At 50.0% G+C, this 17,799-nt stretch overlaps 6 protein-coding genes across 6 annotated transcripts; 4 read left to right on the forward strand and 2 right to left on the reverse strand.

The window, feature by feature from the left end:
* Positions 1-577: 577 nt before the first annotated feature.
* N7518_007907 (F-box protein) lies at positions 578-2,830 on the forward strand (the record flags this gene model as incomplete). Its single annotated transcript, XM_057188834.1, has 1 exon — positions 578-2,830. The coding sequence occupies one exon, from the start codon at positions 578-580 to the stop codon at positions 2,828-2,830; it is 2,253 nt and encodes a 750-aa protein (XP_057040537.1).
* Positions 2,831-3,149: 319 nt separating this feature from the next.
* N7518_007908 (F-box protein) lies at positions 3,150-4,742 on the forward strand (the record flags this gene model as incomplete). The annotated part of the gene is made up of 1 exon (XM_057188835.1): positions 3,150-4,742. The coding sequence occupies one exon, from the start codon at positions 3,150-3,152 to the stop codon at positions 4,740-4,742; it is 1,593 nt and encodes a 530-aa protein (XP_057040538.1).
* A 660-nt stretch (positions 4,743-5,402) lies between these two features.
* On the reverse strand, positions 5,403-9,560 carry N7518_007909 (DAHP synthetase I/KDSA; the record flags this gene model as incomplete). Its single annotated transcript, XM_057188836.1, has 5 exons — positions 5,403-5,554; positions 5,614-6,519; positions 6,571-6,625; positions 7,079-7,288; positions 7,338-9,560. 5 exons carry the CDS (start codon positions 9,558-9,560, stop codon positions 5,403-5,405), a joined length of 3,546 nt encoding a protein of 1,181 aa, XP_057040539.1.
* Positions 9,561-10,288: 728 nt separating this feature from the next.
* Positions 10,289-11,542, forward strand: N7518_007910 (uncharacterized protein; the record flags this gene model as incomplete). The annotated part of the gene is made up of 1 exon (XM_057188837.1): positions 10,289-11,542. The coding sequence occupies one exon, from the start codon at positions 10,289-10,291 to the stop codon at positions 11,540-11,542; it is 1,254 nt and encodes a 417-aa protein (XP_057040540.1).
* A 465-nt stretch (positions 11,543-12,007) lies between these two features.
* Positions 12,008-13,284, reverse strand: N7518_007911 (ubiquinol--cytochrome-c reductase catalytic subunit CYT1; the record flags this gene model as incomplete). The annotated part of the gene is made up of 5 exons (XM_057188838.1): positions 12,008-12,276; positions 12,337-12,734; positions 12,803-12,865; positions 12,962-13,119; positions 13,216-13,284. 5 exons carry the CDS (start codon positions 13,282-13,284, stop codon positions 12,008-12,010), a joined length of 957 nt encoding a protein of 318 aa, XP_057040541.1.
* A 1,207-nt stretch (positions 13,285-14,491) lies between these two features.
* Positions 14,492-17,272, forward strand: N7518_007912 (uncharacterized protein; the record flags this gene model as incomplete). Its single annotated transcript, XM_057188839.1, has 3 exons — positions 14,492-14,603; positions 14,664-16,947; positions 17,002-17,272. The coding sequence occupies 3 exons, from the start codon at positions 14,492-14,494 to the stop codon at positions 17,270-17,272; spliced, it is 2,667 nt and encodes an 888-aa protein (XP_057040542.1).
* Between the last annotated feature and the right edge of the window lie 527 nt (positions 17,273-17,799).

Raw genomic sequence — 17,799 nt, forward strand, 5'->3', positions numbered from 1 at the left:
ATTTTAACTAGATGGCAAACCTAGCTTATTGCTTCTGGAAATGATGAGGTGCAGTATTTAATTAAACAAGTCAGCCCTTGCCTCGCCCTCGAGTCTCCCGGGTCTCATTTTGTCGTATCAAATTCCCGTCGCACCCGCTTTCAGACGTGAGGCCAATACAACCTTGCACTTGGCACGTACTCCATTCAAACCTTAGTGTCACGAGCTGTGTATATACTTTTATTAAAAGTGAGTTGACACCCTTCTTGGATTGAATTTACTGGCAGTTCGGGTTTGAGTGATTGCAGATCGGTGGGCTTACTGGTGTTCTAGACGATTCATCCGGTGGACGTTCAGTGCTGTATACTCCGTTGGGTGGAATGATCTTTTTCCTCGGGTCTTTGCGTCACTCAATTACGATCTTGGGTCATGCTACTTGGTGTATTTCAACTGAAGGCACGCCAATCAATTAATTGCCGTCAAATTCACTTCACATCCAATCCCAACATCTGGTTTGCAAGAAATGTTCTTAATTGAACAAAGAGATTGAGATCCAATGAATATTGGATCACTTCCTTTGCTGGAAGGTTATATCAACATGCCTGCGCTGCGGTCTTCGAGTCAAGACTATACCCGTCTGATGTCCAAGAATGCCTCTATCACGCACACAAAACGAAACTCAACGAGGTCAATACCCTCAATTTTGAATAAGTCAGTGACGAAATACATGGCACAGGGCCAATATCTCTCGAAACGCAATTCAAAGAGCAGCTCATCCCCGCCCGCTGCAAATATTGCACCAGCAGAGATCCTATTGGAGATTTTCTCCATGCTGACACCGCGGGACTTCGACAACGCCCGGCGGACATGCTCACAGTGGATGCGAATTAGCCTAAACCACAAGCTACTTGAGAACATGTTGAAAAGAGCAGGATGGTGGGATGCATGGCTGCAAGACCGTCAAACGCCACGCATCTCCCGGTTAGATGAAAGCGAGGTCTGGAGAATGAGCCGCCGCTTTGCGACAGAATGTCTCCTTTCGGGGCGAAAATTGAATGTCGAGAACCCGGGGTTTTTGACTACCGCTGTGGTGGACTTTTCGAATTTGTCGGATTCTGCAAGAAGAACATCCCGCACTCGACTTCAGCCGGTTTTGCAGACCGATGGCAAACGATCAGTGTCAACTTTCAGCATTAGCAGTTGCAGCAACTACCTGCTCGTAACGACAGGCTGCACGATCTATATTTATTTTCTTTCGGGTCGACTGTCTAGGCCAACATCTGCAACCTTCAGCCATGACATAGCGCTAGTCTCACGCATCTCGTGTCCGTTCGAGATTCTCTCGGCAACCATCGACACCAGCAAACCACAATTCACCATCGCTGCATTGCTCTGCAACCGCGTTGGCATGATCTGCAACTTGGATATGGCTTGGGCCAAAGACTCGGCTACCAAAGGATCTCATTCCAATAGCAAAATGGCCACTTCATCCCGCCACTTCTTCTATAACATCTGCACAGTCGACAACCCACCCCGGACAGTTGCTCTCTGTCCAGGGCGGCCGATTGTCGCCTTCGGCTGCGCCGCAGGCATCGAGATTCATAGCGTGAACGAAACAAAGCACCAGGAACAACGCAGACACTTCACCCTCCCCCAACCCTCCGAAATCCTTCATTTCCTCCCAAGTAGTCCGGAAACACCCAACGAGCTACGTCTCATTTCTTCACTATCCGGACCAGGCTTGCACGAATGCAAATGTCCCCCTTCACCTTCCCCTTCCCCTTCATCCGCCTTGGCATCACCAAAACTCGACCCAAAAAGCAACCAATTCCATTTCCTCGCAGATATCCAGTCCTTCAACCGCCGCCGCATTCCCCACGCTCCATCCCGCAGCTTTGTCCGCGCAACACACTGTCACCACTATCGTGCCGTCCCCATTAACGACGGTCTGCACATCATGTTCATCGAGCCACGCACAAGCCTGCTATGTATCGGCACCGACGCTCCAATAGGCGGGCCAACAAGCCTAACCCGCGCATTCGTCTGCGTCCCGCCACCTTTCTCAAACACCCAAAACCGACAAATCAAGACACCACCTCCATCCCCATCCCCCTCAAATACAACTCCGCCTCCAACAGACCTCCCAGTCCCAACAACCTTCACCGCGGGCTCCGACCTCCGCTGGGGTCTCCGTATTGTCGCAGCCTATGGCGACCGCCTCGTGCTGTACTCGATTCCCCTGGACGTATTCAACGTCATCCGCAAAGAGCGTGAACGTCAGGGCGACGGGGTGATGGGTGCCAGCGATCTCGCACTCGACTGGTACGTTGACTTGGAGCGATCCCGCAAGCGGCGCGATAGTCTGGTGCAAAACCAGAATGGGGATTGGGATTTCCTTTTGTCTGTCCCCTATCGGCCTACCGCTATGATGTGGCCGTTCAAGATCTATGGCAAGGAGATTGGGTCTGTGAAGGGGACTGTGGAGCTTGCTTTGCAGTCTTCTGAGGGTGGTGTTAGGGTTTGGGCTTTTGGGGAGGATGGCAAAGGCACGGTTTTGGATGTTGATATTGGCGATGCTCCCACTCGGTCTCTTGGTGTTGGTTCTGATGGGGAATTGGAGGACCTTGGTATCGTTCAGAGGGCTAGCTCAACTGGGCTACGTTCGAGAAAACGCAAGTTTGAGGAGGTGAAGGCAGGGTTTGCGGGTCGTCATGGTGCTGGTCGCTATTCGGCTGATGGAGTCAATGTCAAGCCGTGTGCTGCTGGCGTTCACGGTGTACATCAGGACCCATCTGTTCGACGCTCATCTTTTGCAGCTTGCATTATAGATTTTAAGATTCCCTTGTATTAATATGAAGTGTGAATATACTATTCTCGGATGTCCAGGTACTCAGGTCGTGTTCGTAGTTGCCTTGGTCTTCCTCTGTTTTCCTATTTTGTCTGTTTTGTCTCCTTCTCGTCTCTTCCTTTTACCTTTCCTCCCTCCCCTTCCTCCTCTTCCTCTTCTTTCATCTCTCATTTCCCCTGCTTTATCAATTCCCATATTCTTACCACTCACTCTTATCTCACCTTTCAGCGTCCATCTTGGGGAGCATAGTAAGTTGACATCTATTGATTGTATTCTCAATCAATCATGCTCACCACTTTTCCCCTGTTGACAGTCACCCATTATGGGCACAACTCCCCTCGCCAGCCTCCCTCGAGACTGCTGGCTGAAGATACTAGAGTATCTGCCAAACCAAGATTTGAACAACTTGTCAAAGGTTTCGCACGACACTCGTGCCTCCACTGAGCCTTTCCTGTATCGGTCAATTCACTGGGACTGGCAGCATCCCCCCATTGACAAGATCTTGCTCCTCCTCCGGACTATCTCCGAGCGACCAGAGCTGGCTTCCTACATCTGGCATGTCAGTCTGGTATGGTGGGACGTGGAGTCCCAGAGAACAGAGGTCACTGTCCCCGAAGGAAGGGCCGAATGGAGCAAGATGATGCTAGAATATAGGCACACTTTGATGTGGGCCCGGAAGCTTGTTCGAGACGCGAACTTCCCGGCAAATCGCGATATCAGATGGCTCGGACGGCTTTTTGATGGAGACGCCTACGCCTACGCCACAGTGCTGATCTTGCAACTTCACAATCTTCGCAGCCTTCGACTGGACTTTTCATTCGTGCTTGAAGAGGGCTTTCCCGGGGAGATGTTGCATCACTCTCTCTTCGGCGACGCACCCCCTGGCATATTAAGTCAATTCTCAAAATTGGAAATGGTCGACTATGGAAGCAACTTTCCTCCCACTGAATTACGCGACAATATCAAACTCCCAAGAAGCTGTCAGTTCATCCCTTGGTTCTACCTTCCTTCCTTGAAGGTTCTCGAGATATGGCTCCTTAGTGCGGAGGCAATTTCTGTCCTCCCTGAGAAGACACCGAAAAGACCCTTGAATTTGTCAAACTTGCGCAGTCTTGTTATTTCCAAAACATCTCTTTTGCCTGAGGAAATCGCTTCACTGCTGTCTCAAGTGCCATATCTGGAGTCCTTACATGTGGGTATGGTCTACAAATGCCGGGCAACAGCCGAATTTCTCAAAGCACCCGAATGCCTCCTTCGTTCCTTGGAAACTTCGAGTCAAACGATCGAACATCTCTCTATCAGCTTGGAGCTTCTCCCATGTTGTCTACAAGCCTTCACTCTGCGTGTGAGGAATCAAGCTGGGAAGGCTTTTCGTGGCATGTTGATGAAGTTTCCCAAATTGAAAACGGCATCTCTACCGCTCAAATTCCTCATTGGCTCGGGTACCCCTTCCTGGGAACTTCGCGATGTACTGCCATCAACTCTCGAAGCCATTCATATAAGCCATGATCTCTGGCCAGCCTTAGGCCTGACGGAATTCGGAATGCAAACACTCAAGGCATTTGAGTTACTAATGAGACACAAACAGGATGGTTCTCATCCTTACCTGAACACCTTCTCCTACCAGGGAATGCTTCAGTTTGACGATGAACTCAATGCTGTGGGCTTCCTTTCCCGGGGCAACTACATCTACCTGGTTAAGCAGGAAGCAATGCATCTATTCTGCCGCAGGAAAAGGTACAATCTATTTTCTCGGTATTCTGACTGCACACATGGCTTCATGTTGAGGGGTGTGATCCTGGTAGACAACGTCGTCTACCGGCTCCCTTGGCCGTTCGTTGGGGTCGATGAGCTCCCCACAAGCATGCCTCAACATTTGAGGATCACTGCCCAATCGGATGGGGCCAACGTGTAGACTCATTGTATGAATAGCAGATTTTCGAAATGTCTCAATGTCTCCATAGTGAATATGACCAACTTAAAAAAAAACTTCCAGCCAAGGTATAAGCAATTTAGGCCAAGTCTACGCAGGGGCATATGGGCCAGGGTTACTTTCGGATTTAATGCATACAATGATGAGAACGCACACCTAGGCTTGTAGCCTATTGCACTAAACACGATCCTATCTACCGAACTGCTCTTCCTCGACCCCTTCCGCAGGCGACTTTCCGCGCCGCCAATCGGCGAGTGTGTTCTTCTAAAACCCTCTTCTGTACTTGCCTTGGTGTTTCTCTATTTCCGCTGACAATTCCTTTAGATGCCCCGGAAGTCAATAGCATTTGAATGGGTCTTAATATCTTGGCGGCATGCCCCTACCAAGTCGGCTTCGAGGTAGCCGTTGACCGATCGGCCCAGTATCTCCACTATGAATGCCGCAGCCCTATGAAAATGCACACAAATATAAGTGAGATCTTCGCTACTGCTAAAAAAAAGAAAGTCGTAGCGGTAAATTTGCCCTAGGGTGGAACGTGTTGAGCTTCAAACCCGAAAGAAGTAAAATCATTGAACTTTTTATCCCCTGTGACACGCTTAAGAAATGCCCCGTCGTAAATGAACTCGAATATCTCAACACAGCTTATTTCGTCTCCGATTTTTCCCGACGAGCGCGAACACCTTGAGCCAAAGTCGCCAGTACTGACTCGGTGTCCTCCCAGTTGATGCAGGCATCTGTGATACTGACACCGTATTTGAGACCGGCCTTGCCCTCCGCGGGGACCTTCTGGTTGCCTAGCGCAGGTCAGTATAAACAGCTTTCGACAGATAGTAAAAACGTTCGAAAAACTCACCCTCGTTGATGTTACTCTCAATCATAACACCCATAATAGCATCCTCACCGGCAGCAAGCTGCTCAGCAACCACAGCAGCGACCTTGGGTTGGTTCTTGTGGTTCTTCTCGGAGTTACCGTGGCTGCAGTCAATCATAAGACGAGGACGCATGCCCTTGGCAATAAGCTTAGCCTTGGCATCCGCGATGCTGGCAGCATCGTAGTTAGTGCCCTTCTTGCCTCCGCGAAGGATAACGAAGCAGTCGGGATTACCGACGGTTCCCACGATAGCGACAACACCGGGCTTTGTGACGGACAGGAAGTGGTGGGGGTGCTTAACGGAGCCAATGGCATCAACTGCGACATCGAGCGAGCCGTCGGTACCGTTCTTGAATCCGACGGGGAAGGACAGACCGGAGGACAGCTCGCGGTGGACCTGAGACTCGGTGGTGCGCGCACCGACGGCACCGACCGACAGACAATCGGCCAAGAACTGGGGGGAGATTGTGTCGAGCATCTCGCTGGCGATGGGCATGCCCTTGTTGGTCAGGTCGACGAACAACTGGCGCGATACGCGGAGACCCTTGTTGATCTTGAAACTGTTGTCGATATCCGGGTCGTTGATCAGGCCTTTCCAACCGACGGTTGTGCGGGGCTTCTCGAGGTACGAGCGCATCACGATCAGCAGCTCATCGGCGTACTTCTCCTTCATCTTCATTAGGCGATCGCAGTATTCGAGGGCCATTTCCGGGTCGTGGATGGAGCATGGTCCGATGACCACCATCAGACGCTGGAGCTTGGTATCTGTGCCATGGACAATCTCGACGGCTTCATTTCGTCCCTCGAGTACGGTCTGTCGTGACTTCTCGGTCAATGCGATCTCATGCTGAAGGAGATTGGGTGGGGTGAGAGGGTTGTAGCCGAGAACTAGAGCTTGTTAGAGACCAATTACGCGTAAAAGGAAACTGTCAGACTTACTGCGAGAGTCTTCCAAATGACTGTGGTTGCCCACATTAGGGTTATCAATGAAGAACTGTGGAATTGGCGACGTCAGAGGTGTAAAATTAAAAATCAATGAGGGGCTTGACTCACCGACATCGGAGGCAGAGGGGGAAGGTGAAGAGGGCAGGTTTTCAAGGGCAATTGAGGGAAACGGAAGTAATTGCAGTGAACAGAAGAATACCAAAATATAAAAATAGAGAGAAACCTTGAAGCTCGCGAATGAGTCAAAAGCTCAGAGTATAAGAAGTTCCACGTGATCCTCGGTGAACTTGGGCCGGCGCTGGAGTTCCAATCACGGCGATCCCATTTATAAAAAGAAATGTGGGAAAATGTGGACTAAAACATATCATATTGATATTTCGGCATAAGAATCAGGCCACTTGCATGCAATACTGCTCATCCTTGTTTCATCCTCCGAAATAATACATGTAGGTGATTTCCTAAGCCCCCGTGTCTTCAGTCTTCAGATTGGCCCTTGTTGCACCCGACGGTCGAGCTCCTGCAGTCCACGAACCAGGTCTTGACATATATCTGCATGCTGTTCCTTAACAGATTGCATCTGCTGTCGGTATAGCTGCATTCGTGCTTCTTGCGCCTGGAACAGGTCGTCAAGGATCCGACTACATCCCTCTCGGTAGATCTCCAGGACTCGACTGATAGTGGCCTTTTCTGCCGCCAGCTGAGTGGACAAATTCTAAACGCCAGTTAGCACGGTCCCACTCACATAAACAGTATCGACTAACCGAATTGGTTTGTTGAAGCAGGTGGTGCGCGTCTTTCTGCGCCACTTGCAAAGTTGATATCCATTCCATATCATCATGATCACCCCTTGCAGAGGATTGGTGCGATTTATCAGCTGACTGTGTTGACCCTGATATATCTGTTCGGGACGATTGGTCAAGATACTCGTGATTCTTTGGAGGAGCGCTGCCTAATGCTCTCTCGTCGATCGTTCTCTGGGAAGAACTTGGTCCAGTCGTCGATGCTTTCTCGGAGTGGGCCCCATCAGCAGTATCCTCCTGGGAGAACGACGGGCGATGCTTTTTAGGCGGCGGCCATGGATGAGATTTCGCCAGTTTTTCCGTTTGGATCCCATATTCCAGGAACATGTCTCTCTGAAACTTGGTCCACATGAGCCCTTCATATTTACTCTCAGTAGAGATACTGCATGAGCTTCGATCGTATTGACTTGGACTGGTGTTAGTGACACTGATTGTCTCTTCGTGGCCCCTTTCGCCGTCCAAATCAAACTGAGGCGAAACCATGCTCTTGGCTGGCTGGGGCATGAGTCGAGGACTACCGTTACCGTCGACAATGCTGGTCCTCAGGACTGATTTTGGGGGATGGGGAGATGCATAATTCGGTTCCATTAGGGATTCATTGGTGAGAAGCGGCTTTTGAGACTCCGGGGTATGGCTACCCTCGCGTCCCTCAATCCCTGCTATGAGATCATTGAGTTTTCCTACCTCTGATATACCCGAGCTGTCTGCCTGGCTTTCGCAAATGTTAGTGGCGTGTGAAGGGGTGGTCGGTGCGGATCTCATGGGCTGCAAGGTTGCAAATCCGGGGATATGTTCCATTTCCATGTGGTAATCAAGGATTGAAGGGCTGTTTCCCATCAAGCCTCTGCCGGCTTCAAATTCTGAAGAGCTCGCTGGAGTGGACATTCTGTCATCGCCCAGGAGCTTCCAGAAGCTTGCGTCATCCAGCTGTTCTATCTTCTCTTCCTTAGGCGGAAGTGTTTTGGTAATCAATGCTGGATTGACAGTCTCAGGCTCGGTTTGGTTCGGGGGTATTTCAACTGGAATTGCTTTGTCCAGTACTCTTTGGATATCTGAGGATTCCAACACTGTTTCGATCGGCATTTGGTCAGACTGCTGTTTTCTAGGAGATTCCTGGGGTTGCACTGAATCGGAGGAAATGATGAGAGGTGCATTTCGGTCATTGACTGGCTCGTGATGAGAAGGCTCTGCTCCGTGGAGCGCAAGCATCAGCTTGTTGCCAACACTCTGTGCTCTACCACCATTTTTGGGATGACTCTTGTCATGAACCGTCTTGGCCTGGCTGCTTCGTTCCTTTGGAAGTGCCCTTGACTCCAGGATGGTGACCTTTGAAGGAGTGGTGCGAGACGGTCCTTTGAGGTCGACGTCGGAACTTGAGGATACCTCGGGCATCACATAGACAGATTTGCCTTTATTTGTTTGTCTATTGGACTTTGCCCGATGCTCCAGGATGCTGACTTTTGAAGTACGGGATGGCCCTTTGCCATGGTCTTCGAAATCCGAGGATGACTCAGTTGTCACCGATGTGCAGCTTCTTATCCCGACGGTCACACCTCGCTCGCTGTTATTTCCATGCTTGTTGTGGCCATCTGTCGGTAGCGAAGGTTGGTTCGAAGCTTCGGGCACATGGCCATCTAGCTTCGTGGCGTAATCTTTGCTTTGCCCGTCCAAGGGGCCCATATCAGAAAGCCCGCTATTACCTAGAGGGGCTGCAGGAGGCAAGGCGCTTGCAGTAAGCGTTATCAATGGCAATTGTGGCCCTACGTTGCTGCCCTCCTTGGTAGTAGTGCTCTTCCTGTTCGATTTCCTGCGTTTGGCCGAGGTCGTTTGTGGCTTTGATTCCATTGCTCGCTTGCTTCCTGTGTTTCTGCCAACTGTCTTCGGTCGCTTCGGGTCTGTATCGGCAACGGAGGTCCCTCCATGGGTCCCTTTATTCTCAGCTATCTCATTGGGTGTAGGACGCAGATCTTCATCCCAGTCCACTTCTTGGGGTTTGGGTTTGGGTGGCCTTGGTTTTGTGAGCTTCAGTCGCACAATCTTCGACTCCGAAGACTGGGATGGAGGGGCTTTTCGCTTTTGACGACCTGAGCCTTTGAGGTATCCCGGGGTCGCTCGGTCTTTGGCAGTCGCCTTACTCCCGGTGTCTAGATTGATTGGTTCAGATGAGCCCTGAACTGGCTTCATGGTCGCTATCGTCATACACTTGGAATCAGAACATGAAGATGGTAAGTAAAAGAAAACGTGCTCTCCAGAGCTGCGCAGCTGGTGAGGGTGCTGAACTAAGCACAGTTCCAGCATATTGATCACATGATACCTCATCTATATGTTGTACAACATCACTCCAATTGTCCTACTATGATATACATGAAAGGAATATAGATCTGATAATCAACAGCCAGGTCTCATTTTATTAATATCTATTAATTCTCTTACAATTATGTGGGGAAGTATATTCATAGCTGTGTTCTGTATATTATTGTATTCTACTTTCACTGAATATCTAAAAATGCCGAGATTGATAAATCAAGATTCTGGGGAAGCCAAGTGTTCTATTTATATCTCAAGTTGCGTGCTTGTCACGTCTTTGAGATCACAGTCAGTTAACTATCAAAAGCAGCTTCCCCATAATATTCTCTCCCATTCTCCTCAGACCTGATCCTACTCAACTGCTCAAGTACCATCCCTAACCTTCAGAATCCACTCGGAATTAATGCATCTTCAATCCTCATCCGATCGGCCCGTGGAAACTCCGCGATCCGTGACCCATCCACGATTAATAATCGCCACCATTCGATCTGGTTTGCTGACAATGCATCAATTCATGCGGCTGACAGGCTTTATAAGCAATGCAGGTTAACCCTGCTGCCAGGTCTCATGTTCATACGCCCAATATTGCGTTATAGGTCTACACGATGGCACAACAAGCGGCACAAGACGGCGAAGAGATGCCAGCTTCTCGATGCCTGTTCGATGCGATCCAACCGCTAGACCGGCTTCGAGGCCTTCTCCTCGCCGACTATTCTAAGCCTACGAATGCCGAGCTCGAGACCGACCCTATTTCCAGAACGAATGTTCAACGCCGTCGAGCCTCAAGCGTCGTCACTTCCCTTGAACAAGATGCGACTCTTCCCGAGAAGATATCCATACAACAGGAACACGGGATTGGTGTATCTGAATCCGCCGCCAGGGATGAGACGGTTCTCTACCTCGCGTACGGGTCAAACCTAGCTTCCAAGACTTTTCGTGAAGTGCGCGGCATCAAACCACTCTCGCAGATCTGTGTGCTCGTTCCCGAACTCCGTCTCACCTTCGATCTTCCAGGAATACCGTACGCAGAGCCGTGTTTCGCAGGCACAAATTACAGGGATATTTCTCCTTTGGCAGATGACGAGGTCAAACTCCAAGATCACGAAACAGATGCGGACAGCGAGTATCTGTCAGAGAAGGCAGCGCTCATGGGTCGGACACAGCAGGTGGAGGCAGTCTCGGGTTGCGACAAGCGTCAATGGCACAAACCTCTAGTCGGAGTCGTCTACGAAGTTACATTGGCCGACTACGCGAAGATCATCGCCACAGAGGGCGGTGGTCGTGGATACCGCGACTGTGTCATCAACTGCCATGCCTTCCCTCAACCCTACAACTCATCCGACCCGGTCCCAGACTACCCCACCACACCAGCTTTCAAGGCACGCACCCTACTCTCACCAGCTGCGGAGAATGCCCGCCTTGAATCACAATCCCGGAAAGGCGATACGACGCTGCTGCCCAGCCCAAAGCTGTCGTGGTGGTATACGGTCTGCTTGCATTTCCGGCCGGATTCTGACTACGCTCAGCCCTCTGCCCGCTACCTTGGGTTGATCAAGACTGGCGCTGCGGAACATGATCTTCCTGTTTCATATCAAGAATATCTTGCGCAGATCAAGACTTATCGTACTACAACCGTGCGCCAGAAGATCGGGAAGGTGATTTTCCTGGCCATGTGGGCGCCTTTGTTGATTGTGACTTTGGTTTTATCCAGAATATGTGCAGGTCCTGATGGTCGTATTCCGCCATGGCTGGTGGCTGTGGCTAATATCACGTTTTCGGGTGTGTGGAATAGCTATGATCGTTTCTTCGCTCCTGTCTTTGGGGATGGCGAGCGGACTCTAGATGATACCCCGGCCTGAAGTTGCTTCTGAGCCTTTTCTGATGAGCTTTATAGCCGTATATATTCTTGCATATACATACAACAATTAGAAAACGATCTGTACACTCGTCTTATTACCAAGTCGCAGAACATACCATTTCATATTCCTATGAAACAGCAACTCTAGACTTCCATGGTTATATGTAACGATTTCATCTGTCATAATCACAAAGGAAATTAAATTCAGATGACTCCTCGAAGCACACAGTTTTCGAAAGGAAATGAAAAAAAGAATATATCTAGGATACAGATACAGGTGTTCGGGGAGCGTTCTAACAAAACACAGACACAGCGACCAATAGATAGACACATAGAAAATGACGAAACAGAGAGGCTTCTTTGAAGCACCTGTATCAAGACCGGGGATGTGGTATGGGTTCCCCAAGTCGTACCGGCCCCTTCAGCCTCTCACATTTTCCCACTCAAAAAGGCCTTGCTGCAACATTTAACGGCGGGGGCCGATCGGGGGGCTGTACACGATCTTTCGGGTCTTGAGAGGGGCCCACTTGTAGCGCTTGACCCAGACGGAGATGGCGAACAGACCGGTCAGGAGGACAACGGACTTGACACCCATCTTCTTGCGTTCGTCCATCTCGGGCTCGGCGGACCAGTTCAGGAACTCGACGACATCCTTGGCCATCTGGGAGGTGGTGGCGGGGGTACCGTCCTCGTACTCGACAACACCGTCAAACAGGACACGGCCCATAGCAATACCTATCACTGAGTTAGAAACACTAAAAAGGAAAAAAAAAGTATGGGCTTGTCGTTACGTACCGGTACCGGGGAAGTAAGGGTTGAAGTTCATGCCCTCGGCGACGGCAGCACCAGCGGGAGGCTCGTCGGGGTAGCCAGTGAGCAGGTTGAAGACGTAGTTGCAACCACCGTGACGGCCCTTGGTGATCAAGCTGAGATCGGGAGGAAGAGCACCGCCGTTGGCGGCACGAGCGGCCTCCTCGTTGGGGTAGGGAGCGGGAATGTAATCGGAAAGCTTTCCGGGGCGCTTCTCGATGTTACCCTCGTTGTTGGGCTCGGTGTCGTACTCGTGCTCCTCGGCGAAGGCCTTCATCTCATCGACGGTGTGCATGGTGCCGACCATTGAACGCCAGGGGACACGGCTGAGGGAGTGGCAGGAAGCGCAAACCTCACGGTAAACCTGGAAACCACGGCGGAGACTTGGACGGGGTCAGTACAATGTATGCTGGCGAGAGCACGAATGTGACTTTAAGGAGAGAGCACTCACGCGGCGTGATCGAAAGTTTTGTTGAACCGCTCGTGCACCCAAGGGTACTTAGTAGCGTGGAGTCTAGATAAAGTCACCCGTTAGCTTCCACCATTGTTCTCAGCATGGATCGCACAATGAGCCATGAGGTCGGCGATCCTCCTGGGCATTTTCACTCACCCCTCCTCGGCAGGTGTCATGGCGAAGGCCTCCTGGCCATAAAGGTGGTAGTACCATGCGGTGGAACCGGCGGCGGCGGCAGTTGCAAGCGCAGCAGTGAGTGTGAGGTAGAAGGGGGAGCTGGCGGCCTCGGCGCCGGCGGCGGTGGAAGAGGCACGCTGTTGAATATTAGCAACGGAGTCCTTGGATAATCCAATGCCAGTTTAAGAGATCAATTGTCCTTTTCCGTGAAGGTCAATGGGGTGAGGGCGTACCGTGGACTTCCCGAGGGACTGGCGGGCGAAGGCCCGGTTGGACGCGCGCAGAATCGAACGTCCCAGCATGACGATGTTTAACCCAAGCAATTGAATTTGATTGGGAATAGGTGCTGTAACGCCAAAGCGAGAGAGGGGTGGGTGGGGAGAGGAGGGGGGATGGTACAGAAGAGAGATGCTGGAGGTTGAGGTTGAAGTCGAAGAAACTTGACAATTGATGATTACCCCCTTGCTCTGATTGGCTCCCGGCCACGCTAGAAAACCGACACTCGGAACATCGCAATTCTGCTGACCTATAATGGACTTGATCTATATAAACTCTACTAATTGTTTAGAATAAACCATTCTATCCTGTCTATAGCTTCTTGTTCTTCTTCTTGTTCTGTGTCGTCGTCTTTTTTTTCTCCGGTTGTGCGTATCCCGGGATTCACCGAGAAAAACACGCATCACCGGAACACCAGTGCTCTGTTGGAATATAGCTAGAAGACTTTTAAATCAGGTTGCTACTTACTAGCTACATATGTATCTATGTGTTACACTAATCCATATTTCCCCAACATTCAATATCTTCTTCAAAGACCGGGTATCTCGGGTTCTATCCTGTACCTCCATACATAGCTTCATAGGTAAGTCTTACTATAGCTATGTTTGGCTATATCAGCTTGTATTGCAGATCATATCATATTAGGGAGAACATCATTGATTTAAATGGCTTTTCTGGCTCTCAATGGTTCAAAAAAAACTAGAATTAGAAAGTATTATTCTATGTTAAATCTCAATCCTTCTCCCGATGTATATATTTAGCCACCAAGTTGCTTTAAAAATCTTCAATTTTCTTAATTCACTTTCCTCATAGCTACACAACAGCCACAATTGAGCTTTCTACAGCATCAGAAACCAAATATCCTTCAACTCTCTTATTTTCTTCCAATTGAAGAAAGCCCGATCGTCCACTCCGTACAGCTGACTCTATGAGAGAGCGGTGTACATTTTGCCAGCCCGAGGAGGCGGCGGCGTTGGACCCTGTCTGTGCGTGATCGTGCAGCATTGGAATGTGGTTCCTGATTTGTAGTTGGGAAATAAGTGGTTAGATGTGAAGATGTCTGCTTGAGAACTCGACGTCAAATATACCCCGAAGACGCCGTGTCTGCTCGATATCGAGACCGAACCATTCCCCACAACCCCGCGGGACAGCTTGGAGCGAGTCTGAGGCTGCCTCAAATTCTGAGATCCCCACGAGTGCCTTCTCTTCCGATGCAGAGTCCAGGAACACAATATGCCAGGTGCAAAGAAAGGGCCCACGGCCGCAGCTCAGGCGCGCAGAGATGTGCTGGCCTCGCTGCACATGGCATCAATGGAAGACATCTCCAGAGCTGCTCTTCCGGCAGGTACGTGAGATGAAGACATACGGAGGCGAAAGAAACACTTGCTGACAGAAGGAAAAATAGAGATCGTATCCTCTATTCTCGACCATGTCGGCCCTGTTGATTTGATCCGAGCAGCACGGTCCTGCAAGCTTATACACGAGATGGCGTATGATGACACTCGATGGGTACACAAGTTGAAACGAATCGGATGCTGGGACGAAGCAGATGCTAGAAAGCATGCCGAAGTGGTATTTGGGACAGTCGCCAACATGGAGGTCGTCGAGCAGCAAGAGGAGGCTGAGCTGGTTGGATCAGTCCCTGCGGCCACTGATGACCCTTCTAATGACCTGAAAGCACTCTCCGATGGATTCGACAAGATTGAACTAGTCAATACGGCATCACAGCCCACTATATTTCAGGATCTCATGGATGAACCCGCCCTGACCGTGTTGAAACAGGTAAGGTCAATCCGGGGTGAGGCGCGTCAGGAATACGGCAAGATACATGCTGCACTGGCACCGTTCTATGAGGACATCGCGCGATCTGAACCATCATCTGAAAAATTGGTTTTCACGAAATATAAAGATCCCCAGGCTCAAGCGCAGATACTGGCACAGTTGCTAATGTTCTCCAAATCTGACATGACACAAGGATGGGACGAGCGGGTGGACCGTTTAGAGCGTACAGTCTCAATGTTTGAGACTGCGGCGCTGAAGGAGTTCCGTCAGGGGTATGAAACCGACGACATTGATGGGGCCATGCGGAAATACGCACACATTCTATGGACACTCAACGGTGGGCAAGCTGCTGTGGACCTCTTTATCCATCACAATCACCTGATGACTCGGAAGTCTGACCTAGGAAGCGTCGCTTCCTGCATTGACGGGTCGACCGGCCAGGTTAAGATGGAGCAGACGCAGGCTTTTTTCACACGTCTCAGTGTCGCATTCAACGACGAAATATCCATAATGAACCGCGTCTTTCCCCCGGCCTTGGATGTCACATCAACCTTTATGACGAAAGTTGGCGAAGATGTGTTGTCTCCTTTCCTCACGGCAATATTTGATGAGCTGCATGGCGTCAGCATCGAGTCGTATCTCACTGCAATCTCGACGACCTTTGTCCAATGCATGAACCTCTCGGAGGCTCTGCTTCCCATACGAGGGTCCGATGCTAAATTCGATGAGTATCTTGATAATGTCGTGATCAAGGTCTACGAGCCACACCTCGATCTGTATTTGGCAGAAGAGCTTGATTTTTTCAAGAAGGCCTGTGAATTTACAGTGAGTGAGTGGGACCGGCATCTCTCCGAACAAGCGGCCTCAACAGAGTCTTTTTTGATGTCAAATGTCAATCGGCAAGCCGACAAACGAGACTTCCTTACTTCTTTCAAGAAAGTGATTATGATGCCGGTAAACATCCTGCCGGGTTTTTCTAGTGCCAAATCAAACGAAGAATCCAAATCAGACACGGAAACAAGCAGTCCAAACCCGTTGCAACCATCTAAAAATCCCAATCGATTTTCGACAATATCGTCGCCTGCCCCAGTGGCCGTCGACGAAGCTCCAACTACAGAGCTGGCAGCAAAAGCGGCCATCATGAAGATAAAGATGGAGGGTATCCGCTCATTGTTTAGCATCGAAATTGCACTTGATCTAGTTCATTCCGCCAAGTCCAGCTTGGAGAGAGCCGCTCAATTTGTGCGACTTGGCGGCGAATTCGGTCTTGCAGCAAAGCAACAATGCGAGGCAATTTTTGTGACATTGCTACGTATATTGGGATACCAGCACGTTATCGTTGGATTCGATAAGGCTGTCAGTCATCTATCCAACTACCGACCTCGCGAACAAGGGGAGCGTGACCAATCTGGGGTCGAGCCCCTGGTCACTTTCCTAGAACTGGTCAACGTCGGCGATTTGATCCTGCAAATGATGGATGTATTCTACGAGCAGGAGTTGATCGGCATGAGATTGACTGATAGGAACGATTTTGTGGATCCTGCCAATAAAGAAAAGAAAAAGTTCGAACAGATGCTCGATGAACGTGTCGCAGCTGGCCTGAATAAGGGAATCGACGTTCTCATGGAAGAGGTGGACTACATTCTGGCAACCCGACAGCCAGCCACCGATTTCAACCCCGGAGTTTCCCCAGACCCCCACCGACAGACCATGGATGTAGGCGTTAGCGAAGTCGCTGTCGCTGTCGTCGACGTGGTTTCATCGCACACGCAGATGCTAGTCGGGAGCACGGACAAGAGCACCCTAGATGTGTTCAATCAAGAAGTTGGGCTCCGCTTATTTACGGCTCTATGTAAACACCTCAAGCGACAGCGCATCAGCGTGGAGGGATCACTCAAGTTGATTAGGTATGTATCTTGATCTTCAGCCGTGCAAAACAGCAAGCTGACTTGACTTCCTAGCGACATGAACCACTACTTCAAGTATATTCAAACCTTGCGAAACAATGAGCTACTTCTCTATTTCACGGCATTCCGTGAGCTCGTGCAGATTTACTTGATCGATCCTGGCCATGCCAAGGAACTGGCGACTGTCATCGCGGATGCGGATCGGTTCCATGGAATTTGGCGAGTGGAGGAGGTATATGAATTTGCTGAGCGGCGGGCTGACTGGTATCTCGTCAAGCGGGACGTGGAACGAGCTATGTATGGATTTGGTTGCAATTTGATGTAATAGATACCGATACCCCCGAGAATTGCATAGCGAGTGGCGTATAGGGCCCTACAATGCGGACATGCATGTCAGTACGGAATGTTCTCCTAGGGAGAGTGGACTGCTATGAGTATATAAAGAGCGATTCATGTACAAGGATATGGTATATATTTGCTTTTGAATCCGGAATTATACATAGAAGTAGAGAAGTTCTATTAATGTCTCCAATTCTCAGTTTCAGCGAGACAAAACAAAGCGAAACTAGACGAAACCAGACAGTCCAGCTGTACAGAGAAATTCAAGATAAATCAGACATCAAAGAATCAATATGAAATATGAAATATCAACTATCAAAGATCAAATACGGTCGATACGATGCAACCCCGTAGCCCTAAGAGTCTGACGTCAACACCGGCGGCTGCTGGAACATCACCACAGCGGCTGAAACGGAGATGAGAAAAAGGGATCCAACTGTCGCCTTGCCCGGTTGCAGTTTAAAACATTAATAGAATTTCAAAATGGCTCTATTTCTTCCCAGTCTTCCCAGC

Source organism: Penicillium psychrosexuale (assembly GCF_028828465.1).
Source record: "Penicillium psychrosexuale strain IBT 29551 chromosome Unknown utg000004l, whole genome shotgun sequence".
NCBI classification, from domain to species: Eukaryota; Fungi; Ascomycota; class Eurotiomycetes; order Eurotiales; family Aspergillaceae; genus Penicillium; species Penicillium psychrosexuale.